Raw genomic sequence first — 27,601 nt, 5'->3', positions numbered from 1 at the left:
TAAATAGGGATGGAAACATTGAAAATTTGGATTAAAAACTTTTATTTTGACACCAATAACATTTACAAGTTTATTTGTTACATTTAATAATAGTTTTAAAATAATACAGGGTGGGTCAAAAAATTATAAATTTTGACTAAGAGGATTTCGAAGTGTCAAATTCAGAAATATTTCAAATTTGGTGTAAACATTGAGGGTACAGAAATTCACCAAAAACGGGTGAAACACCCCATTAGGTTTTGCAGCATATTTAGTGTTTGTATTTAATATCTCGAACACTGTAAGATAGATTTAGATATTAGGAACTGGAGGATGGTATATGACCTCTTCTTATGATTTCTTTGTTTGGTGTCCATGCACCTCTCGTTACAATATAAAAAAAGATGATGGTTCTTCGAGAGTCTGCTATAAGGCTTTATAGGAGAACGAGAAGTAATGCACATTTTCACCAATATTTTGAACAGTTACGTAATTTTGTTTCAGCAGAAATGAAGATACTTTGCAGAATCACCGGTAAAACTATACGACAGAGAATAAAGCGGGACATAAGAACATTATGTGGAGTGGAAAATATTAACAATTGGACACATAAGCGGAAGAAAGAATGGGATAAGATGGTGAAAAAAGTCAGGGATAAATCGCCGGTAAACGAAGTCTAGGACGACCAAGAAAAAGATGGAGCCACAATTTTAGCATAGAATAAAGGTCTGCAGAATTAAGCCTGTGTTTAGAAAGAAGAAGAAGATGTAATTTTGTTACGGGTGCTATTCGTTAAAGAGCTTTTATTCAGATCCGGCGGAAACGTCGAGCGGCCATCGGGGTAGTGTAACACAATGGACACCAGTAGAAGCAAATTTTCAGTAGAAAACGCATTTCAGATAAATTTCCTTTTTTCCATCCTAGATATAGCCATAAATTTATTAGAAGAAAGATGAGCAGTTCCAACACAACAATGATATATTTAGCTTTTTGTACGACATTAATAATAACCAATGCTATGAGTTATTGAAAAAATGCCAGGATTTCCAACTATCTTTAATAGATTGTGATCACCGAGATGTTGATGGACTACAGCTTCTTCAGCAACTTACTGTATTATGTTAATTAATTACCACTGTATTATGTCAATCTGTTTAATTGAAAATTAAGCTTAAATTTTCTCATTGCATTCGTGGCGTTGAATACCCTGACGCTATGGGTCAGGGTAAAAAAGTGTTTAAATTAATTTAATAAAACATTATTTGCAAGCATCAATGTCTCAAAAACGCTTAGTTGCGCTGGCAATGATTTCGATCGAGTATGAGTGATTAAGTCAAATTGACTACGAAGCAATTAATAAAGACTTTGCTGATGCGAAGGCCTGGAAAGCAATTCTTTTTGCTGTTGCTTAAATCTGCTTGTGTTGGTTCGGATGATATTTCTGTAAATATGGTTATGTTGTGTTCTCGTATTTTGAATGTTCTTTGTCACATTTTTATCTTTTATTTGAGAATGTCGGTTTCCGTAGGATAACCATCCTAAGGGATGGAAATGTTGTCTGGCGACACTTGTTCCCAAAAATTAACCAGTTAAAAAGTTTAAACAAAAACCCTACTTTGAGTAGATTGCGGATCAGATCAACAGCAGATACCAAAATAAAATTAAAAAATATCAGACCCGCAAAAAATTATAGACAAACTGAACCAACAGCAAATAGCACTGATGAACAAAAAATGTATCATTGGATTACTGAGGAATACTGTTTGTAATCCGAAAAAGGAGGAACATCAAAGAATAAAGATTAACTGCCAAGGAAAACAAAAATGATTGAGCAGAGAAATTCAGAGAAAGAGCCGAAAAGATAAAAACGACTTTATCAAAAACATGTGGAACGAAATTGAAGAACACTGTAACAATCAATATGTACTTAGCAATCTTTTCCAAAAAGTGACCTGCTAACAAGGAAATTCAAATCTTGAATGTTAGCAATAAAACATATAGATGGAAAGATATTGATGGACAGACAAGATGGTACTTCATCGATAAATACAGTACTGTGAAGAGCTGCATTCTGACAAGTAATACAGACGAAAGGCGAATAACAATTGGGAAAAGATAGATTGTGAGTCAGATATCTTGAAAGAAGAAGTGATAGAAGCTATACGTCACCTAAAGAGAAATAAGGACTCTGCAGCAGATCTAATCCAGGCAGAAATTTTTAAAGTGCTGGACGATACGGCTGTCAAAATGCTTTTAGATCTATGCAGCATAGTATGGAGAACAGGAAAATGACCAAAAGATTGAACAACATCAATTTTCATCACCATATACAAGAAAGGCGCCATAATGAAATGTGGAAATTACAGAACTAATATCACATGCTAGTAAAATTTTATTGCGAATAATAGACCAACCACGAAACAACTATTGACTAAGGAAAGAGGCACACGACATCAGATTTTTAATGTCAGGCAATTAATAGAGTATTCAAGCAATACACCCATGCTGCTGTGTTGACAAATAAGAACACTTGTGGTTAGTGCTCGGTGAAATGGGACTGCCAAATTACTAATGTCTCACGTGCATTTAGTGTAGAAAAAGGTATCAGAGAGGGGTGTATTTTATTAGTAAGGCTATTCCACATATATGGGCAATTTATAATTAGACGTGGAGCAGCAGAGTCGTATCAATGTCGATAATATTACTCTGCTGGCAAAATACAGAAAAAAACTCCATAGAATCCTAGCCTACAAATGGGCTTAAATAAGACAAAATTGATGATAATAGACAAAGGCAATACTCTAACAAAGGAAAATTTCGTAGATGAATTCATACACCTAGGCGCACTCATATGCGATTAGGGAAAATATGAAAAAAAAAATTAGAAGACTAATAGTGATTGCTAAAGTAGCGTTGACCAACTCGATATGGAAAGATCAATAAATTATAATGTGATTAATAAAGTCAGTTACACGAGAACTTATTGGGTAGACCAGCTTTAAATACATTAAAAATCGTTAAATGGAACAATCATCAATTGTCAATATTGATACGACAAATAAAGAGGATTACGATCAGAAAATAAAAAACAAATATTAAGATGTATTTAGGGGTATCGGAAAACTAAAGAATTTTAAATATAAAATACGTTTGAAGGATGATGCAACTCCATTTGCAGTTACAGTACCTAGACGGATTCCGATTGCTCGTCGAAAAGTGCTGGCGTTGAATGCTGCGTATTCCTTGGGCAGCACTAACATATCTATACTGAAAGAGCTCGAGATCAAAGATGCTATTTGCAGGCGACGAATTCTACAATACTTCGGTCATATAATCAAAAGAGATGGAGATAACTTGAAAAAATTAATAGTCTAACAAAAAGTAGAAGGCAAAAACCAAGGGAAAGATCGCCAACTAGGTGACTAGATCAGGTAATAGAAGATATAATTTTGAACCAGAGTTGAGCTACTAGCAGTAAAAATGTACTGCAAGTAAAGTATTCAGTACTTTTTTACTTTAAGTAGTTTACTGCCAGTACTTTGAAATTGTAGGTACTTAGTACTTGTACTTTCAGTATTTAGCTTAAAATATACTGGATACTTGTTATTTGTTTGACATAAGAAGTATTTAAAGAACTATTTGTTTACTCCAAGTAGTTTATCTACTTCCAGTACTTTCAATGGTAATGTAAAATAACAATGTTTTAAAGTTTTCTTATACCTAACATTTATCATCATACATATATTAGTTATATACTTAACAGTGATAGTTTATAGTTTATCATTTCATGTAGCCATGAAATATAGCCATTCACTACATAATGTTCGATTCATTCCTAATTCCCATCCCATCTCTTTACTATTTCAAAATTTAAATTATGCAAAATAATTCGCAGTTTGTATTTTTGATGTTTCAATAAGTTTTTATAGTTGCGACCAGATGATCACAGACATTAAACTTGATTTGTCAAAATGCGCAGATATATGGTCTTGTAAAAAGAGAAGTGTTATTGGAGTAACTTATCATTGGATAACCGACAATCTACAAAGGAAATCTGTAGCATTATCTTCTTGTCGATTTGAAGGAACACATGATAGAATTGCAAAAATTTTAGACGACATATATAAGGGATATGATCTGGATGGAAAAATTCTAGCCACAATTACTAACAATGGGTCGAATTTCGTTAAGTGTTTTCAAGAATTTTGAGTTTATACGGATAAAGAAACAGAAGAAAATAATACAGAACAGGTGACTGAAACGACCGAAACTGAGGCATTAATACCAGATTTAGAAAATGTAGGCGAAGAAACTGAAATTGTTTCAGATTTACAATTTGCTAGTGTTTTTTTTTTTTATTTATCGAAACATCTTCGATGCGCCTCACATACATTAAATTTAATTGCTACAACAGACTGTAATAACTCTCTACTACAAAATTTTCAATTAAAAAGCAAAAACAGTTTTGTTTTTAATAAATTTGTTCGAAGTTGTGAAAAAAGGCTAGAAGACCAAAATCTGTTGAAATAATTTATAAAATTTTGGGTCACACACTGAGTTATCCTGGTGTAACCAGACGGAACTCTTTATATGATGCCACAAAACAAATTTCGTTGTGCAAAAAAAAACTGGATAAACTCTGTGACAAACTATTAATTTCGACATTGACCTACTCAGAAGGTTTTTTTGTTTTTGGAGGAATACATAAAAATAATGAAATCAATAGCAGAAACCCTTGATTTTCTTCAAGGAGATCAACATACCTATTACGAATACCTTCTTCCCAGTATTATATCATTATAAATTATATATTATTATAAAATAAAGCTAGAAAAAATTAAACAATCTCTGACAATCAAGCATCTGAATCGATCTACTGAAAGTAATGTATTTTTTCATTGAATCTTCAGGTTATTTCATCAAATTCTATTGGATGTAGGGTTGTAGATAGTTTTCTGTGTATAAATTTTAGGAGTGATTTTTGTTGGGAAAGTCTTTTATATTGTATTCTGATGTTCTTCTCTATCAATTTACGCCCAATGTCCTCCTGTTGATTCTTGAATATTTTTGGCACTTTGATTTTGAATACTTTCGGTGTAACGTTATGATGAATGGCTGCATGTAGGAAATTAATGCTGTCTTTGGTAGTCTCTCGTTTGTTCATGGCACTTCTCATAGTTCGAATCCAAACGGATAAATCCGCATTAAGCAATTTGGAAATTTGTGATTCGATGTTCATCGTAAAAATTATAAATTAAAAGCCAGTTATTTACGATGATAAATGTTTTATTTTTAAAACAGGATAATTCGGTGCAATAATGTTTCAGCTGACAATCCAGCCTTTTGAATCATCTTTCTTTGAATCTATTGGATGTAGAGTTGTAAATAGTTTTCTGTGTATAAATTTTAGGAGTAATTCTTGTTGGGAAAGTCTTTTATCATTTACATCAGAATACAATGACAGAACACCAAAGACACCATTAATTTCCTACATGCCGCCATTTATCATAACGTCACATCGAAAGTATTCAAAATCAAAGTGCCAAAAATATTCAAGAATCAACAGGAGGACATTGAACGTAAATTGATAAAGAAGAACATCAGAATACAATATAAAAGACTTTCCCAACAAGAATCACTCCTAAAATTTATACACAGAAAACTATCTACAACCCTACATCCAATAGAATTTGATGAAATAACCCGAAGATTCAATGGATTGTTAGCTGAAACATTGTTGTACCGAATTATCCTGTTTTAAAAAATAAAACATTTATCAACGTAAATAACTGGCTTTTAATTTATAATTTTTACGATGAACCTCACAAATTTCTAACTTATTGGAAGTAGTTTTAAGCTATTTAGAGTACATTTATTTACTGTAAATAACTAAAATAATTGGAGTACTTAAACGAGTAATTACTGTGTACTGGGTACTTGAAATTTTAGTTTGAAGTAAAATTACTTATTACTCCAAGTACTTTTTAAAAATACTTGTTACTTATTACTTGGAATAAAATTAATTATAGCGGTACTTGTACTGGTTACTAGGAGAACTTTTCCTTTGTACTTGTAACAGCTCTGTTTTGAACTATGTTGGATTTACGAGGACCCCGATATAGTTGAAACCATAAGGATAAGTTGCTTGAGATGGGCCGGCCACGTGTATCGTATACCGGTTTCGGGGGTTACCCAGAAAGTCATGACAGGTAAACCGAAGGGAAGAAGAAATGTGCGCGTTGGATAGATGGTGTCGACAATGATCGTAAGGCCCTCAAGGTGTCTAGTTGGTGGGAGATTGCAAGAGACCAGGCAGAATGGAAGAGATCTGCTGAGGTCAAAGTGCTGCGGGCGGTTCAGCCTGCCTTCCCGCGAATCCAGAATTCAGATGTTGATTGGCTGAATATACGACATAGGTTTGTGGTTCATTACTTGTGTTTTATCTATCGGCTTATTACCTTTTGCAAGCCGCGTTATCTCAATCGTAAAATTATGTTCATAACTTGAATTGCCGGCACATTTTTTTTGTAAACATTCCTTCTCATAGGTCCTCAAAATTCCAGTGTTTATTTTCGTACCATATTGCTCGATTTTGGGAGTCCGGTTTTTAGTTGTGCGAGGTGTGCGTTCAAACTTAATCTTTTGCGTGAAAAGGTGTTTGATAGATTTTTGTAATGTGCAATTTTGTGTTTGTTGAATTTTGAGTTTTGTACTGTACCTTATTAGATACAATCAGTGGCATTTTTGCCTTTTCTCCTCTTGCACCCATTGAGCTTAAATAATGTATTTAAGCTCAATGGGTGCTTAAACTGATTGAACTTTAACTGATTTCATTGTTTGTATGTAGTTATCTCTTAGGTCAATAAAGTATTATTATTATATAAAAACATTAATGACAAAAATTATTCTTATACTTTGTGTTTATTTTAAACTCATTTAAAACTTATTTTCGCAGATAAAAAAAATAATCTCTGCAAACCTCAATATCCTCTATGTTTACAGTAAATTTCACACTCGAAAACCGTTCTTCATCAGGAAACAAAAAACATGAAGATTTTTAAAACATTATTTATACTGACGAGATTTCGTTGATTTTATTATTTAATATCTAAGTTAATTAACACTAAACTTTGGCATTTTATCAACTAGATGAATTGTTATGACACAAGATCTTTTAAGTATAAAGACACTCTATTTTTAACATCTAAATTGGAATAAGATATTTTCTAAAATACTTTTTCAAATTCAAAGATTGAATCTAATTGTTTAAAAATACTAATAATAATGATTCATAACAGTCTTATTATTAAAGAAATAAATTCTTTATTTATCCATATTTTGTTGGGCGTCGAGACGTTCATTTTTGGTTTCTCTAATGCCAAGTTATTACAATTGCGTTTGAAAAATTGATATCTAAATTATCAATGATTAAGTACTAAAAAATTAAAAAAAAAAAGTTAAATTTTTTAGTGAGTCATAAATTATTAATAATACTTACTTTGTAGATTGTATCGTATTTAAACCTTTGTGAAACGTTATTAATCATCACTTCTCTAACCGGATCAAACATCCCCATAATAGTTACAGCCCCTAAATTTGGGGGATGAACCTCATTCCACCAAACAGGTTCACTGGTTAATTTTCCAGTTTTTAATTGGAATTGTAATAAAGAATATTTCCTTTCTTCAACGACATCTACAAAAACCACAAAAAATAATTCCTAATTTCCTAAAAATATAATAATAAGTTACTTAAAGAATCTCCATCATCCCAATACAATTTTCCATTAGCCATTTTATTAATATCTGGTGCACAAAGTAACTCAATTTTTGATTGACGCGAAAATGTCGTAGTTTTATTCGGTTGTTGTTGCGGAATGATACTTCCGCTTTTAATCAAAATGGGAATCATATCTAACGGGGCCGCCAAAGTTTTATTTTCACCGGTACTAATTATTCTTTGTTTGGTGTAATAATCGTACCAAATATTTTTAGGTAAATATATTCCTACAGACAGATTATTTTCTTCTAAAACGGGGATTATTAAAACCGCCGATCCCCAAAAGAACATGTAATCGATGTTGTAAGTCATCGCATCTTGGGGATATTCAAAGAAAACAGGCCGAGCTACAGTTTCACCTTCCACATTTGCACACCAGAATAATGTGTATAAATACGGTAAAAGAGAGTAACGAATTTCTAAAGCTTTTTTTGCTGATTCTGTTACTCCTGGACCAAGAGATACTGGATCTTGTGGCTAAATAATATAAAAAATATATTATTAGGTTTGTATTTAATTATGTCGAAAAAAATATTTCGATTTTTAGTTTTACTACCAGCAGGCCTGAGATGGAGTAATTATAGTTAGAGATTGGGAGGAAAATATCATCACACCACTGCACAATAAGGGAAGTACGAACAACGATTGTGATAACTATAGGACCATCTGCCTATCATCATGCACATCGAGACACGGATCAGGCGTTACATAGATAAAAACAGCAGAAAAAAGATTCTTTTTCTTCTATGACGCAACAGCCCGGTGCCGGGTCTTGACCTCCTTTATCAGGCTCCCCCATCACTATCTATCCCCAGTATTTCCAATCCAGAACCCCCTCGTGTCCTCCTCCACAGCATTCACCCATTTACTTCTTGGCTTTCCCCTCTTACCACTAAAATTGTTATTTAATCTTCTTATTTACCTTAATATTTATGGAGATAGGTGGCTTAGCATGCAAACTATAAAGCTCTTTGTTGTATCTCATTCTCCACATCCCCACTCGCAAACCGGTCCCCAGACACGCCTCAAAATCCTTCTTTCAAATGCATTGACCAACAATTCCTCTCTTTTATTGAGAGCCCAACTTTCATATCCATAGCAAAGTTCAGTCTTTATGATAGTTTTATACAATCTTGTTTTCATAATTAGTAAACTATGTAATTACTAATGTCACCTTGAGGAACTACCACCTTTAGTGGACCGCTTGAAAGATTTGTATGATGTGATAATCAAAGTGTGAAACTAATAGCATGAACAGCAGCGTCACATCCGAAAACCATGAGTTAATAAGAGTCGAGTAAACCATGAGTCATAATTCTGATGTTGGAAAACAATAGGGTGGCACTCTCAAAAAAGTGTTTGTTACCTCGAGTGGACCGCCTATGTTTTTTCATTCTTAATGCTAAATTACCATTTTTATGGATATAAATTAACATTAAACTGTCTTTCATTAAAAGAAGACAGACGTGTTTGAAAATTAACAGCTGCTGAGCGTGGTCACAATGGTTTACTGTGGGAACTCGATGCCACCTTTCTTCTTGTCCAACAAAGTTAGAATGCCTGAAGCATAGACTCCTCTAGACTACGCGTGGCGAGTGCAAGCTGTTGTCAAGATGATATGGAACCCAAACAGCATGGAGGGGCAGAAAACTCTATGACATTTGACGGAACTACAACAAATTTTGCTGTTGCATCAAAATTGGGAGCAAATTTAATATATCTGTGAACAATGAACGTGTCCCTATAATACTAGACCCTTGTCACATGGTGAAACTTGTCAGAAATACTCTTGCCGATTGGTGTATACTTTTAGACGAAGAATTGATAAAAATGCACATGAAAGTCAGATTGGCTGTACAAGTTTTGAGCACAAGTGTTGCAGATGCTTTGGATTTCTGCAATACAGATCTTCATTTACCGACTTTTATTGACTCAGAAGGCACATCAAATTTTTGCAGAAAAATTAATAATGTGTTTGATGCGTTCAATTCCAGAAATATCTTTTCGAATGCTACTTGGGGAAAGCTATTGTCTTTAGATAACGAAGCTTCCTTCTCAGATTTTTTTAAAATTCCATACCCTACTTAGCTACACTTTAGACTGATAACGGAGAATGTATCCTAACCACTCGTAGAAAAACTGGATTCATAGGCTTGATCATATCTATCCTAAGCGTACAAAACTTATTCGAAGATTTGGTCAAACAAAACCTCATGGGCTACTTCCTAACTTATAAAGTAAGCCAAGATCACATCGAGATGTTTTTTTCGGCTATCAGATCAAGAGGTGGATTCAATAACAATCCCACAGCGAAACAATTTGAAGGTGCCTACAAGAGGCTTTTATTGAAAACTGAAATTGAAGCATCCACTTCTGCAAATTGCATGCGCGTGGACAATACTTCTATTTTGACAGTAAGTAGTGGCAATCAAAAAGAGCATGTCGATGATCTTCTGAACGCTTTTTCTGAAACCGCAACAAACGAAGGAAGCGAACAAGTTCCGTATTTCGGAAAATAACTCATATCTTTTGAACACAAAAAATCGAGGAGAATTGTTAACTGCTTCAAATGATGTCGTAAGCATTTGTGGTACCGCTGAAAATATTTTTAGGTTTTACGTACAATCAAATAATCATCCTGATATTAATAAAATGATATTAAGCGGTCTTCGGAAAGTATATACTCTGTCTACTACGTCTTTAAATCAGCATATTTTAGATCAAGACAATATTAATAATGTACAACTCATAAAATTAATTCCAAAAGTGTATTTCACGCTTCGCATACATCATCAAAACAAAGATGTGAATGAAATTAATGTCAGGATAAGGCAAATAGATAACAAACTAACGTTGTTTAAAAACCAGTAGGTTAGCAAATTGTACTACAGCATAGTACTTTATAATAATCCTGAGTGCGGTTCTCAATTTCATTTTTATACGGTTTGTTTTGTACAGTTTTGATTTTTCTTATTTTAAGGAATTTGTATACAAAACAATAAATATAAATTGTCAAAATGAATTGTGTTTTTACTATTACCACTGTTCCACCTAAATTTCGATATAAGCGAAATCACATACGAGACGAGTAAAATTTGTAAAGACAAAGTCTTTGGTCAACACTGAATAGTCGAATACGACTTAAAAATTGCGAAATTTCCATTTATTGTTTTCCGTTTGTTTCTATATAAGCCTAGGGTTTGCTCTAAAATAATACCGCAAGTTGTAGTAAAGGAGATATGCACTACCTTGAATGCTGCATTCGCTTTTCTGCCCCTCCTTGGACTACAGCTTGCCTACCTATCTTGGCAACACACGCTCTTATAGCAGCTACTAGGGAGGCGCGGTCTAGTGTAGTAAGTCTATGGCCTGAAGGTGTAATGGATGCTGCTACTCATGGTGTGGTGGGATTTGCCAATAGATCGATTTGGTTGAATGATACAAGCTAAATTTTAAAAATTTATGAAGCACTTGATTCATCACTCTATGTCATCAAAATAATTCTTCTCCTGCTCGATAATCATTCGTCGCATCTATCAGTTGAAGTCATTGACAAAGCCGAATAGTGTAGTGTTAAGATGGATAAAAGTTACTTCACATTCGACTATGATTCTGAAGCTACATAAGTATAATTTTATTTCTGTATATGAGAAAAATCATTTACATTATAGAATGTTTAATAACTTTTGCTATTCTTTAGCTTTTTATTGCTCTCAAGCTTAAATTTTTTTTCCACAAACATTTGACTTTTTTTGCAAGATATAGAAATTTCTTTCTGCCAAATAAAAAATCAAAGATCTCATACCATAAAAAGTTATCTAATAATATAAACTAACTGTTGATATATAAAACCACGAGTAATCTTCTTCCACAAAAAGGTTTTTCGAACTTGTTCTTTGGCGGTCCAAGATGACATTAACCTCTTTAGATTTCAATATTGTTAAAAGAGAGAAATAAGTTGTATTGGCTAAATTTATCCTACTTTCTTATCTCATGACACTCCTTACTCTCCTTTCCAAACTTGGACACCAAATGCTGACGACACCGCTATATTCTATAGATCATTTCAGATTTCACAATGGTCAAAAAATGGTTTCAATTGAACAAATTAACGTTAAATATAGAAAAAACTAAATATCTGTGCTTCGCTTCATATAGTAATCATCTGCCATAATTGGGAAATCTTGTTATTGATCTGGAAACTTTTATTCCACAAGCATCTTTGGTAAAATATTTAGGCTTAATTATTGATCAACATCTACGTTGGAATTTACAGACTGATAACATTGTAAAGAAAATCAGAGGACTAATAAGCAGATTCTAGATAAAAGACACTTGAAAGTGTTTAATAGTCCCTTGTGTAATCTCTTATGTCATACGCCGTTTTGAGTTGGGGAGAAGTCAACGATACTCATTTGGAAAAAATTAATAAACTACAGAAATGGATATTAAGAAAAATATACAACAAAAATACAACATCACCTTCAAATGAGTTATTAGACACAAGGCAAATATATAGTCAGAAAGTTGATATACGTACGCAGACATAGTCAGATAATGAATCAAATAGACCATTCCTATGACACAAGAAAGGAACATATCTGCAAAGCTTCCAAAATGTAAAACAAGCGGTAACAATTTAAGTATACTGCTTCAGTGAAAAGCTTCTATTCTATGTTTCTTCAGGAATTATTATTTTTTTTTCTTTGCCTTGTAATCTTTGCATAAAATGTATACTTTTTCTTTATTTTCTTTGTATTACTTTGTATTTTTGATATAATATTAATCCCAAATGGCGCAAATATATGAACCCGTCAACCAATTGTATTCTGTATTTATATGCGTTGTATGCATATGATGTCTACATCATTAGACCATTATCTTGGTTTTGTTTACATTGATCTCCTACTATCCTAGCAGTCCTAGCTATTCATTCCTAGTTAGTTCCTCTGAATTCCTTCTCCTCGTTGATTTTCGCGTTTAGGTCTCCCATTATCAACTTTGAATCGTTTATTGGTATTGTGTCAAATGGTTTTTCCAACTGCAGGTAGAATTGTTCTTTGATTCCTTCCTCTTTCTCGTTAGTTGCAGCGTGCACGTTAATTAGTGTCATGTTAAAGAAAGCTGTTTCACTTATAGGATTAAAATCCAAAAATTACCTTCCTAAAATCATCTTTTATAACGAAGGCCACTCAAAACTTTTTTATTCCCTCAGTTGTAGCAGATGGTGTGAGTATTCAAGTCTGTAATTCCCTTCCCAAGCCATGTGCTTTCTTGCATTGCGACAATTTTAAGCTTATACTTTTCTAACTGTTCCAATAGGAACTTAGTTACTCCTGAGCTTATTAAACGTAGCAATATTCCACGTTCCAAAAGAGTAGTATATTCCATCGCCATGTTAGTCTTCCAGATTTATTCATCCAGTATTCAGATATCAGGCCTAGGACCTGATATCCGGTTACCAAAAAGCCTTCTTTTTACAGTGACGTCAGCCTCCCGCCAACCTGGAGGACCAGGTTTCCTATTTATAATCCCATGGATAGGGCAACCCAGTTATACCCCCAGACACCGGGCTACCATTTTAGTCGCCTCTTACGGCTCGCATAGGTACTTTGGGACTATTCTTCAACCCCGGTCGCCACACGAGGAAACAGATGAGATTAGAATCAGCAAAACCTATATATCTGGCATTTTTAAACCTGACTGCAGGGTTCGATAGTATAACTAAAGTTGATCAAAATCAAAAGGGCATTGACAAAAAAGCGGGAATAGTCAAAATAAAGGGGATGGAGTCAAAAGGCTTCAATATGAAAAAAGGAATCAAACAGGGAGACTCCCTTAGTCCCCTTCGATTCAATGTGGTTATTGGTTAAATCTTAAAGAAAAGTAAGGAGAGCGCACCAACAATGTTGGACCAAAATGAACCAAAATGTTGGACTGGAAAATGGAAGAAGTAAGCCAAAGTCTTGTGTATGTAGATGACAGTATTACTGGCGGACATAATCAGGAAGTTGCAGGTCGCAGTCATCAAATGGAACATCAATGTACAAAGTGCGGTAATGGAAATAAACGCAAAAGCAAAATAAAATAATGAAGATTAGCAAACAAATTGGTAACGAGGAAGAAGACATAAACATCAGATGTGGACAGAATAGATTAGAGGTAGTAAATTATTAGGAATATCTGGGGGTAGTAATGAGCAATGACAGGATAATAAATCAGGAAATAAGAAACAGAACGTCCAAACCAACAAAAGTGTGTTACAATATTAACACAACATTGATAAATAAAAAAGAGCTTAGTAAAGAAGCAAAGATGCACCTGGACAAAGCAGCATATGTGCCAACATTGATATATGAGGCGGAAACCTGGCCAATGCAGGGTAAGCACAAAAGAAAGCAAAGTAACAACAGAAAAGAGTTAGAAATGATCCTATAGATACATCTTTTAGTAAAAACTATACAGAATAGACAGTTGTTGTGCTATGGACATGTGGTCCATATGGATGGTAAGAGACTTCCCAAGAGGATGATGGAGGCAAGAGGAGAAGGGGTGATCCAGACATGATGAATAGCATCAAGAGTGCGATTCAGTGGAAGGAACATTAAGGAAGTAAAGAGGATGGTGCTGAGTATCAAAAATGGATCAAGGACCTGGCACTGTAATGTATAAGGGAAAAAGCAAAAACGAAGAAGACTTACTACAAATTTTGACTTAATAATGAATAAACTTACTATTCCATCGTCTGTGTTATGACTTCTTGAAAATGGATAAAAAGCTCCTAATTGAACCCATCGATTACACAAACTAACAGTTGTGTTTCCATTAAATCCACAAATATCACTTCCCATTAAAGGAATGCCAAACAAACTATAGCTTAACATTTCTAAAAAATATTAACAATTTATTTATAGAATAACCAAATTTTGAAATTATTTTACGTGGAACTGAATATTTCATATCATGCCATAACGAATAATCATCTCCACTCCATCTTCCAGCGAACTTTCCGAGTCCTGGAAAACTAGCTCTTGAAATAACAAAAGGTCGCTTTCCACGAATTTCAGCTAAAGCACTTTAAAAATTTTTAATAAATTAATATATCTTAAACATATCTTTGTTGAATATTTATATAAACATATTTTTAAACAACATACAAATTTGTCACCATCGCCTCTGAAAATCCGTATATATTATGAACGTCGTAATGTAACCCAATGTAATGTTGAGCTGTCATACAAAGTGTTTTATAATTTAATTGTCCTCCAAGGACTCCAGGAACATAGGGTGGTGTTTCTAAATCGGAATTTGGACATCCATTAACCGAACCAGATAAGAAATTAGCCGGTTCATTCATATCTATCCAAGCACCATCATATTGAAATTTATCATGCATAGATTTTAACATTAACGTCCAATAATCAACTGTTTTTGGGTTTGTAAAGTCAGGCCAAACGGTGCTAACACGATTCCAAACCTAAAATAAATTCATTATTATAATTATGTTTATATAATAAAAAAAAATTTGGTTACCTTCCCTATGAATGGTTGACCAGTACTGTTTTTAATAAAGATATTCATGGCAATTCCAATATCATAAGGTGGGTAAGTTCCTTTAATTTCACTTGCGCTTATTCCAGGGTCAATAAGTGGAACATAATGCATTCCTTTTTCATGTAATTCTTTTACAAATTGTGGTAAATCTTTAAAGTTTTCGTGGTCGTAAGTAAAATCGTTACTTGAGTTCATATAATCTAAATCATTCCATTGAGTATCCTTTAAAAAAATGTTTGAATCAAAAATATTTAAAAAAATTAAACTATCATATATTATCAGGAATGTCACGAAAATCAGTCGATGCAAATCTTATTTTAGATCGATATTATTCTAAACCCTAGACACTAAAGTAAACTTTTGCTAATGGACTATAGTACAAAGTAAGCACTAGTGATTATTTAGCTGAATCTTTCTTGCAAATTCTTTGACTAATTAAGCCGAGGTCGTTTGCGGCCGAGGTTCAGTGATTAAGATTATATCAACCTGAATCTAGTCATCATATTGTGACGGCTCGGCTGCCAGCGAGACCCTGTAACCTCAATGCCAACCATTACATATCGGTCTCTAAGAATGCTATTAATCGAAACTTGGTAGTCTTAATCTTATCGTCAAAGCCGAGGTCGCTTGCGGGCGAGGCATAACAACATTGATAGAAATATATCAATCATTGGGGATGGAATTTTAAGGCCGAAGTGGCTTGAGGTCAAGGCCCTGTAACCTCAGAGTTGAAAGATTCCGTTATTACAAGTTAATATATAATGTGACTCCCCAAAAAGTAATGTGCCATTACACATCAACAGCTAAGAATGGTATTAATCGAATTTTATAGTCTTAAGCTTATCGTCAAAACTTCTGCTTTTGCGAACAAGGCACAACAACATTTACAGCAACACATTTAGTACCGGAGAGATAGAATTTTACAAGTTAAAGCCGAGGTAGCTTGCGACTTAGAGTTAAAACATTGTAAAACGTCACTGCTGAAAGATTCCGTGGCTACAAGTTAATGTTTGATATGATTCCCAAAAGAGTGATGTGTGTACCTCAGCCGTAGCGTTATGTGTAATGGGTGTAATGTGCCGAGGTCACTTGCGGGCGAGCCACTCCATTGTCAATGCAACCCATTACACATCGGCACCTAAGAATGTTATTAATCGAAACTTACAGTCTTAAGCTTATCGCTTGCGGGCGAGGGTCAGTGAATATGATATTAACCAGAAACTGGTCATCATAATGTAGGCTTCATCTTTATCAACTGAAGTTGCATTTCTTTTGATTAATTAAGCCGAGGTCTCAATGATTATTAATATTATATCAAGCTGATCACTGGTCATCATATTGCAGAACATCGGCAGCAAGCGGCCTCGGCTTTATTAGGTGATGTTATAGGTCTTTTGACTAATTAAGCTGAGGTCCTTTGCAGCCAAGTGTTAGTAATTAATCTTATATCAACCTGATATAGGTAATCATGTTGTGGTGCCTTAGCTTCATCAGGTGTAGTTATTGATTTTTTGACTAATTAAGCCATGCTCGCTTGTGACCGAGGATCAGTGATTAATATTAAATTAACCCAAAACTGCTCATCATATTGTAGAACCTTGGCCGTAAGTGTCCTCGGATTTACCAACTGGAGTAATTAAGCTTTTGATTAATAAAGCCGAGGTCATTGACTTGAAACGTATCATATTGGGGCTACATACACCAACACAGCAGTAATGGGTATTGAGTCAATTTTTGACTAATTATGACTTGGCGTTATATATTATGTAAATACTGTTTTGTCAAAGATAATGCGTTATATAACAGCTAAAGAGTGTGAAAGTAAGGATTAACAATTTGAATTGACAATAAGAATAACCTGGGATAATTCTTTTAATAATAAGGATGTCCTAATCAACTCTGATACCGGGAACCCCTGGAAGTTCACTCAATATTGTGGTGACACAGATATATCCCAATATACATATTAATATAAAACACACTACTACTGATATAGAAAAATACAGTGTATTAAATCAAGGGGGTTTGAATCAAGGGTTAATCAAATTAACTCTCAAATTAGTCATCAGTCGTCCTCAAAATATTCGAAGCTATTGGACAATGACGGTGATTTGTTAGCAAATAATTTATCTAATTATCACATGTAAACCGTACGTTTGGAACTAATTGTATGACGACAGTTGAAAAACCACAAAAACAAATATTAAACATGTTAGACGTCAAACGTTTAGAGTAACCAAAAGCAATACAGATATAATGGAATTTAAATTTTAAAATCCTAATTAAAACGGTAAATATTTTGGGAAAACAGTATATTTCCATGCGCGGCTAACGAGTAAATTCTGACGTTACAAAATATTCAAACGAAAATATAGTCAACGAAGGCAATTTACGTAAATTTGTAAGCTACTTGATTAAAACGTGCGAGGTTGATTTAATTTCGAAGAATCACTTTGAAATTGTTTCTGTGCGAAATAAATACATAAGCTCTGTAATAGAAATTCAAGCTATAGACTAGTGTGGAGATGAAATAGTAAATTATTTAATTGAAAAAATCAAAGCAAGTATATAGCATTATTTTTCACGAACCAACAGATATTCATGTATTTATGGAAACTTCGTGACGTTTTCTTTTGCTTTTCTTGATTGCCATCAAGAAAATTATGAGTATACACAAAAACCCATTCTATAACATGGTGCGTTCCAGACTGGACGTCGCGCCTGTGTTTTAGCTACATAAAGAAATAAAGGTGCGACGTCCTGTCTGGAACACACTCCAGCGCCATCTTTTCCAATTGGATGGAACCCTCTCTCTCTGCATGCCTTATTACTGTTTCATTTTAATTTATAATTGCATCACATAAACCGCTATAAAAAAATTAGAGAGACAATTTGAAAAACTGATAATGGGATTCGACAAACGCAATTATTTGACATATTTTGGTTAAAACCGCGTTGAAATCCACCCAGTTCTTTTCGACATAACCACATCCTACTAAACCGATTTTCCGTGAAACTATAGGGAATATCAAAACTATACGATATGCCCCTTATTAAAGACACATCATTCTATCACCTGTTCAAATTTGAAAGGTTTTCGTCGTATAGTTTTTGAGAAAAAAAATCGATCGCAACTTTATAGTGTGAAAAATTAAATTTAAAGATTAAAAGATCAACCCTAGCAGATGCTACCAAAAGGACCACAGTTTCCGAGCTCATGGATCATCAAAAACAAAAAGTTTTATACTGCTTTAAAAGAAGCTACTAAAGAATGTAAAACCCAAGATGATTGCCTGTCCTCGCCTTTGACTTCATGCAAAATCTGCATCTACCACATATTCCTGTGCAAGATGTGTTTTATAAAACACAATTAACAATATTATTGTATAATAGTATATTAAAAAACAAGTTTCGTAAGACACGCTTGAAATGCACGAATTCAAGTTGAAAAACGAGTGGCGAAGCCACGAGTTTGTTAATGAATGAGTGCTTTAAGTCTTATGAAACGTGTTTTTTATGCTATTTTTTGTAATTCGCGTTTTTATACTTTTTTTAACAAAAATAAAGTAAATTTTGGCAATGTAGGGAAATAGGTATGTAGCAATTGGTAACACCAGAACACTTGAAAATAGAAACTTTGAATTGACAATTAGAAGCTGTCAAAACACAAAATGTATTCACCTGAAAAAAATGTTTCATGTACACCTCTCAAATTAAGAGAAATTGCTCAGTGTTCAATGTCCTCATCATTGTGGACTTTGTATTCGATGCTAAGAACGTGTTTAAACATCCATAGACAAAAATTGTCACATTGACAACTAGAAAAATTAATGACCCAATGTCACCAACTTGAACTGGTTCCATAAAATGTTACTAAAATCTCATTACAGCATCGGATGCTGTAAGGAGTCTCATTACAGCACCCGTTTGAGTACTGTTATAGTTTCCATTACCGTAGCGAATTACAAAAACAAATTTAATGAATGGCAGATCATAATTCTATATCAGGATCAGGCTAGTGAAGGTTCAAACGAGGTATACACATACCTTCTTATATGACTTTATAGAGAACCGCTAAGAAATTCAACATATTTACCCAGGGCAAAACAAAAATCATGCAATGACAAGGCTGCCGATGGCTCTTACTAGCACTAGAAGATTTGATAGAATTGAACATATCGTTCTATCAAGTAACAGAGCATTCATTCCTGCCCTAGGATGGGGTGCTTGAGGTATTAAAAAAGTCTTTACAGAAATCAGACAATATTCAGTGTCCATAAATACAATTTAACGTCAAGAAATTGAAACAAGTAACATACTTATTAAATTTTAAGGAATGGTTATTAAAATATTATTAAAAATAACTTGCGTGGCTGTCGATAACGAAAGACGAAATATTCCAAAGATATTTAGTGTATGAAAAAATTATACTAGAATGTGATTATTAACGAAAGTAATCTACATTTCAAACTTTTTTTGCCCAAAAACAGTAATACTAGTGATAGATAAATCCAGCTCGTAGCCAATGAGAGCGCATAAAACCGCACTAATTATGGTAATTATATCCTGGATAGATTGTCAAGAAGATTTTAAAAGTGGGTATTAATAAATTAAAATTATTAAATCATAGAAATCATGTGGGTTCATGTGACATACATACGATAGATCAGTTTAGGTGATATAGTGGCTGGAAATATTGGAAAAGTCTATTGTAAACAAGTTTATTATTTCAGACAATTTCAACTGGCACTATAAAATTTTGCGAAACATCTAACAGAAACAGTAATCTAAAATTAGTAAATATCTTAGTAATAGAAACAAATTTTCTTTATCTACTCGGATTATAACGGACCACCTCTTGCAAAGTGTCGCACAAAAAACATTTGGAATAAAAAGTTTCTTACTTTGTGAATCGAGCTCTGGATATACAGGTGTTTCTAAATTGATGTGACAGATTTCAAGGAGTGATTTTTTAGCAGAAATTCAGGGGGTCTTTCATATAACTTTTTGTCCAAAACCCCTTCCCGACCAAGTTACAGCACTCTAAAGATAGGGGAAAAAATTGTGTTTATTATTTAATAAATCCACTATTGAGAAATTTAGAAGAATGAAATTTGGCAGATAACCGTTGGTAATAAAATAATACTTTTTGAAGATTTTTATAGCCCTGAAAATGTTATTACAAGGGGATGAAAAAATCAACCACTATTACTTTGCATCAGAACTTTTTAATGCGTCTATGTTTTTCTCTTTAAAAACTTGATTTAAATAGAGGGATTCAATACGCAACTTTTTTGTCTCTTGTCATTTTCTCCTAAAATTGTTAGTTTAATCACAAAAAAATAAAATAATACACAGGTTCAGGCGAATTAATTCAGAAATTGGTTATTATTAGTCAAAAAAAATGAAGTTATGTCAAATTGATCTCAGCATTATTTTATTTTTTTGTGATCAAACTAACAATTTGTTAGTTGTAAAATGTCAGGAGATAAGAAAGTTGCAGATTTCTTCCTTTAACTTTAGAGGGCTTTAACTTGGAGAAGGGGTTTTGAACAAAAAGTTATATGAAAGACGCCCCTTAATTTTCGCTAAAAAATCACCCCTTGAAATCTGTCGCATTAATTTAGAAATTTTGGAAAATTATCATATACACAAGAAAAGACACTTTATTGCCAACTCAATATAACGATTTGCCTAAAAGTACACAAATTACTATGACTCTTAGAAAAGATCTGCTAGGAAAAGGATATTGTCTCCTCAACTAGTAGATCTATACAAAAAACAGATTAAGAACAAACACAAAAACAGATACATATGGGACATTGCGGTTGGAGCGGAAGGACGTTCCTGCAAATTTAAAGTCAACTAAATTAGCCAAAGGAGGCATTATTGGCTACCAACGAGGAAAGGTGTGTACATTCCAATGGAAAGACAAAAAAGATGTGGGAGTACTATCTACAATTCATAATCTGGAAATAGAGGATTTAGTAAAAGTAAATAAAACGGTGAAAAACCTAAGGACAGATTACCCAATTTCAAGAAACAGAGGGAAAAAGTTTTACATGAAAATCTTCCTTCATTTATTGGATTAAACTATTTGGAACTGTCATGTGCTTCATAGAAAAAATTGAGGCAGCAAATTACATGCACAGTTTCGGTTGGGTCTGGCAGAGGCACTAATTGAACAAAATAAAATGAAAACTGCATCAACCAGTTCAGCGAGAGGACGGCCAAGAACAACACCAAATCCACCGCAACTGACGGACCGCCATTTCCAGGATTTTATGGCCCCAACAAAAGATAAACAAAATGCAAGCAGAAGATGTGTTGTTTGCTGGTCTAAAAAGGATGAATGAGGGAAGAAAGTCAGGAGAGAAACAAGATACTGCTGTAAGGAATGTAATGTTGGACTTTGTGTAATTCCATGTTTCAAAATATATCATACGCAGAAATATTTTTAATAAATTCTGTTTTTTCTTTATGTTTATCTTGAAAAAATCATATTTGTTATTTTCAACAAAAATCTGACTAAAATAATCAATAAAAAATATATACAATTTTATGAGCATACTTTTGAAAGGGTCAAGTAAATAGCCGCTTTTTCCGAAATTTTTATTAAGCAGATGTACTAAATCTGAACAATGTACATCATAATATCTATGATTTTAAAGTTTATTATAGAATGTTTTTAATGCTGAAGAATTTCAGAGGGGCGGCGCAGCAGCTGCTTAATGCCGACTCCTCGGATTTACGCTATCTGCCCACACGGCGTTTGTCGTATGCGTTAGCGAATTGTTTGCAATGCGGACCGATTTGCAGTTGCATATCATTCAAACTTGTAAAATGAATGTATAGCCATCGTTCAACATACCTCCGGCCAAATAAGCAGCAATGTGTATAATTTTCGAGCCACCGTTTAGATGCTTAGGGGCCCAACGCCATAGCGTAGCATTAAAGGATTCATTTACGTTCTGGGTGTAGCCACCCAAGCATCTCTGAAGTAATCATCCCGTGACAAGTCCTGGTATATCGGTAATATGTGCTTGGCCACCGCAGGATGTAATGGAGGAGGATGAGTATAAGCCTCTGATGCTGCGCTTCCATGTAGGTTGAAATTAAATGTTAATACGTACATTTCATCCACTGAATCGACATTCTTTCGAATAGGCAGGCCATAATAATTTGTTAACTTTTTTATAAGAGCATTCGTAAGTTTACCCTTGCCTCCAAGTTTTGCAGTTTTGTTTTAAATTTCGCAGTCGGCAATCCATGCGTTTCCCCACATGCCCAATGCATTCACGCTTTGTCACCTGAAAATCGTCACCGTAAGGCGTTCTATCTGCAATAGCCTTGAAAGTCTTGGCCTCGCCGTCGCTTACATAATTACTGTATCGCACTCCATAACGTTTCTCAGATCTCTGAAATATGTCAAGCATACCATCGACTTCCATCTTGCCCGAAGAGCCATGACGATTTATTGGGCAATTTTCTTGGTGCTCTACGTATGCTGGATCGGTCGAGTCTCTTTATTTATAATATGCTTTTAACAACGAGATCTATTACTTTTCCTGTGTGATAAGCTGTCAGTGCACTTACACCATAACGAGAAGTAACTCCACGCTTTTTCCAAGAACCATCACCGCTACCGGTTAAAACAGATCTCATTTAATTTTATTTCATTTTGTGCAGCGCTTTTGCAACAAAAATCAAAAACGTTTTTGCTAGACTCGTATATATGCTGCACTATGCGTTCGTCTGATTTTTTGTTCCTAAATCCATTATGCCACAAAAAATGTTTATTCCTTCTTGAGCTACTCCCAGTAGACTCATAGCGAAAATAACTCTTTGATTTATCTCAAAACTATTGTGAATAAATGGTCCTGAATGCATGAGCATTGCCGCACATGCATTTTGCATGAGATTTTAAATCAAAGTCCTCTCTCTCTCCTGATTGTCCAAATGGTAATTTTTGTTTACATCTTCTAGAAACAGCTATGTCAGAAATAGCAGAAAACACGGTCACAAGTTCTATAATACGATAGAAAAAACTATAATCCACAACGACGACAGACTGCGGAACTATTCAGTACTTCTTCCTTTTCAGGGTTTTGTATATAGTATATTGATTAACACCGTATCGCCGACGACGTGGACGGCTTGAACGATAATTGGTTTCACTTTCACTCGCTTTTCTACTCATTTTTCAAATGAACACCCCAGTGCAAGAACCAGACCAGTACACCAAAGTAAAATGTTGGGAAAACAAGGAAAAACTGTTTATTCTTTTTTATAATGATTTTGACAGTTTCTGTGATATCTACATAGTCGATAAGTTTTAAGATAAATTTGAATTACTAATTATTTTGTGTCTGCATAAAAAAGTTTCTAAATCAGATGACTGCTTTTTGCACCTCAAATTCGTGTAGCGAAAACCTGTAATCAAAACTAAATACCATCTGCCTCTTGATAGTGATTTGTATTATAAAAAACAGTTTTTCAACAAAAATAGTATGTCTGATTTTTGCACCAAATTTCAGGTATCTCGTTCTTGCATAAAAAATAAAAACCAGATTTTTAACAATTTTTTTTGCTTAAATTCAAAAAAAAAACACCAAAACATATTATTTTAACATAGTGAAGTGTAATCTAGTCAGAATCGTAGTCAACTTGTTCTCTTTTATATTTCAAATATTTCATTGTAGTTGTACTTCTCTGCCGCTGGTACGTATTTGTTGGCTAGATACATGACGTGATCGTATTTTTGGGGTTTTAACTTTCGTTTTTCCTTATACAGTTTCTGCTCAGGATTACGCAATGTTGCTTGTTGGTTAGGTTTTTCAAGAATATAATCTAAAAATATGGGAGAACTGACACTAACGCTTACTTGAATCACCGGAATCTTTTGTCTATCGTATCGAAAGAGGCGATATTTGGAAATTGTGAATATATCTCCATGTGATATAGTAATTTTTTAAACTTATCAATAAAATGACTTTTATAGTCCAGTAACATTTCTTGATCGACAGTAATAGTTTGAAAAATACGCGAGGCCAAGTTAATGATTCTGGTATATTCTTGGGGCAAATAAATTTTCTCATGTTTTTTCTTTTATTGCGTTATCTTCCCAAAGTTCGATCACAGGGGAGAAGAGAACTGTGGCCTGGTTTCGGTAGTCTGTGAATTATTACTGTAAATGGTCCCATTTTTACCAGAGTATGCAAAAACTGCACCATAACGTTTTTGTTTTGTGAGCTGCAGTTGTCTAAAAAATATGCAACTCTGCGACTTTTGCATCTAGTTTAGTTGTAATAAACTGATTTAGCAAACTAACTACAACACGATGACCCTTTGAACCAGTTAGTTCGTCATACAAATAACAAAAGCTTGTATTTAAGCTGGCAGCGTGAATGCAGAAATTATACTCCCATAATTGTCGGTTATAGAAAACATCGCCAGCTGTCAAAGAGGGCAGCGGAACATTTTGTTGAAAATCCACTGAAATTGTTTCAATGTGACCGTTATCAATAGCAAGTGCAGTTCTTTATGTCTTTATAAAATGTTCCAGCTTTAAGGAGATGTAGTTTCTTTTCTGCCTCTAACTATGTTGTTACGTCAGGAATTAACTGTGTCTCTACAGCAGGAATTTTTACGTCATATTCTTCGCAAATTTGACATGTGTCTGTTTTCGGTTTTCCAAAACGACGTGTTTTCCAAAGACACTGAACATGTTATGATATATGTATAACCTCCTACAGAATCAAGACAGAAGTCTGATTCTTGCCCCGAACGATAGACGTGATATTTACTTATTCAGAACCAGACATATCTCAATTTTGCCAAAAGGTATAGATGTCCAGTTCTTGCACTGGGGTGTTCAAATATAAAGCGCAACAACGATGTGAAACGACTTCACGGTATAAAAATCAACAATGTCTCTTAGTTGAAAGGTAAAGCGCGCATAGCTCTCGTATTTTTCGACATCAAACAAGAATATTATGATGTGCAGATGTTAAATGAATTTTCTAAGCAAAAAAAGAAAATGAAAAAAATTGCCATTTACTTGACCCTCCCCCCTTTGGAGTTAAAGGAATTTAATTTTCCATCATATTGATGTGCGAAAAATAAATAGATTTCTAAATCACTTACAATTAAAATTCCCGCATCTAAATTTTTTTGTAGTATAGTTTTCGTGTCATTAACACTTTTATATCCAAATCTGCAAAGATGAAAACCTAAACCCCAATAAGGTGGCAAGTGAGGTCTTCCAATCAACTCTGTATATTGACTAATAACGTTTGATGGTGTTGGACCCAAAAAGTAATAAAAATCTAATACACCACCAATTGTTCTGTATGTTATAGCAGGAGTTGGTTGTAAAATTATATCTACAATTCATTAAAAAATAATGATTTTGAAATCCAAAGAATTATTCTTTTTTTACCCATAGCATTACTATTTAATAAAAATACTCCATGACTATTTCCAGTTTGTTCCATAACTAAATAAAATGGATGACTTCCATATAAATTTGCCTAAAATCATTGCTAGTAATAAAAAAATCAAGATGATGACAAAACTGATTACATTTTCACTTGGAGCACCGTCGTGATTAAATAAAGTCAACTTTTGCCAATTCAAATCCAAGAGTAAATTTGTTCTATGTTCTCCTAAACCATAAATGTATTTAGATGGTAACCTTGAACTAATCTGAATAAACAGATTGGAAAATATCAAGTTTCTCAACCGTGAAGTATCAAATCTACCATAAAAAAGATTACATCAACATAAAATGGTAATAAAAATTAAATCAAATTACATTGTGGTATTATCAGCTTTTCTAACAATTTTAAAACCAGTAGAAGTTTCATCAATTAAAATATTATAAGACAAATTAGTAGAAGATTTATCCACAATAGGAAGTTCAGGATAAGGCGTTTCAAAACGATCTACTAAAGAATCTGTTAATTTGACATGTAATCTCTTGTCAGTTTCAAATTTAACAATCATTTTTAACACTTCTGTATCATTGGGATAACCACTTCGATAATTTCTCTTTAAAAAAGCAACCAAACCAAATGCAGTCTCAGTAATATTAACATATTTATAAGTTGGGTAATTTCCTGGATAAAAACAGTAAGGAATATCTAAAGGAACTCCATTTCGAATTCTTTGTTGTTTTTTCGATACCCAACAACAGCCTCTTTCCTCACATTTCTGTTGGTTCGCTCCATCTTCAGGGTAACAATCGAATTTCTCTGAATCAGTGATAATTTTACATTGTTGTGGTTCCGGTTTTGGTGGTGGAGGTAAATCGGAACGTTTTGGATGTCTTAATATGTAAGGGAAGCCGTTTTGTAGCCGTTCGTGAACTGTTAAACTCGGTTCATAATGTTCCTAAAAATGTATTAATTAGAGATTATACAGAAATAAAATCAAATTACTAAGATAAACTACTTTTATTAAAAGTTGTTTGAGTAAATAAAATAAAATAATAATTTGTTATGTAAAAGAGATCAGAAATAAAATTAAAATCTTAAAAAAGTGTTAACCTACTTTATCTTTCATAGCAAGACGAGAATGATGAAAATCCTCTTTTGCAATATGAATAACATCGAAAACATGTAACAAGTAAATTATTGGTAAAATCAAGAAGATGGCTGTTAAAAGTACGAGAAGTAAAATTGTAGCAAGGCTTGGATGTGAGCATTCTGATATATTTGTTGTTTGTGGAGAAAATTGAACATATTCTTTTCCCTATAAAGACAAAAAGAATTTATTTATTATATAACAAAAAATCACCAGTCCCCTCCTTTCCTTTTTGCTATTGTTACAAAATTACCTTATTAAACTTAGGTGATTTTTTATATTCCTCTGTTAAAGAAGATTCTTTAGTATCCGGAAAGTCTGAAACACTTTCATTGCCAAAAGCCTCAAAAGAGACAGTGTCACCTTCAGGTTGTCTTGTATTTCGCGAGTGGAAAGACCTTAACATATTTCTTATACGCACTACCATTGTGATTATTACTTGTTTACTGAGTAAAAAGGTTGAAACGTTTTAAAAATTCCAACAAAATTCTTTGTAGGTTACCAGTTTAAAAAGCACTTAAATTATTTAACATATTGAACAGTAATATATTTGTATTCAGGAGAATTCTATCACATCTACACAACACCGATGTATTAATGATATATTTATCACACAAAGAAGAGATTAGTCTACGGATTTTTATAAATATCTGATTATTAATCTTCGCTATGCTAATCTCATCCAATCCTCCCCCAATCCAAT

At 33.6% G+C, this 27,601-nt stretch overlaps 1 protein-coding gene across 2 annotated transcripts; it reads right to left on the bottom strand.

Annotated features, from left to right (window-relative positions):
• Positions 1-25: 25 nt before the first annotated feature.
• On the bottom strand, positions 26-27,601 carry LOC111419039 (lysosomal alpha-glucosidase-like). 2 transcript variants are annotated; one of them, XM_023051781.2, is made up of 14 exons: positions 27,401-27,601; positions 27,152-27,344; positions 26,866-27,066; positions 26,129-26,706; positions 25,897-26,071; positions 25,754-25,844; positions 25,459-25,697; positions 15,292-15,534; positions 14,916-15,235; positions 14,700-14,833; positions 14,493-14,644; positions 7,731-8,235; positions 7,478-7,674; positions 26-7,414 (listed from the first exon to the last, which is right to left on the bottom strand). In XM_023051781.2, exons 2-14 carry the CDS (start codon positions 27,323-27,325, stop codon positions 7,352-7,354), a joined length of 3,072 nt encoding a protein of 1,023 aa, XP_022907549.2. In that variant the 5' UTR covers positions 27,326-27,344; positions 27,401-27,601; the 3' UTR covers positions 26-7,351. The 2 variants fall into 2 exon arrangements, with proteins under 2 accessions (XP_022907549.2, XP_071055001.1); XM_071198900.1 differs by having other exon boundaries at positions 27,152-27,601.

Source organism: Onthophagus taurus, chromosome 1, assembly GCF_036711975.1.
Source record: "Onthophagus taurus isolate NC chromosome 1, IU_Otau_3.0, whole genome shotgun sequence".
Lineage (NCBI taxonomy): Eukaryota > Metazoa > Arthropoda > Insecta > Coleoptera > Scarabaeidae > Onthophagus > Onthophagus taurus.
The sequence above is the reverse complement of the archived record's forward strand: the minus strand, read 5'-3'. Positions and strand labels throughout refer to the sequence as shown.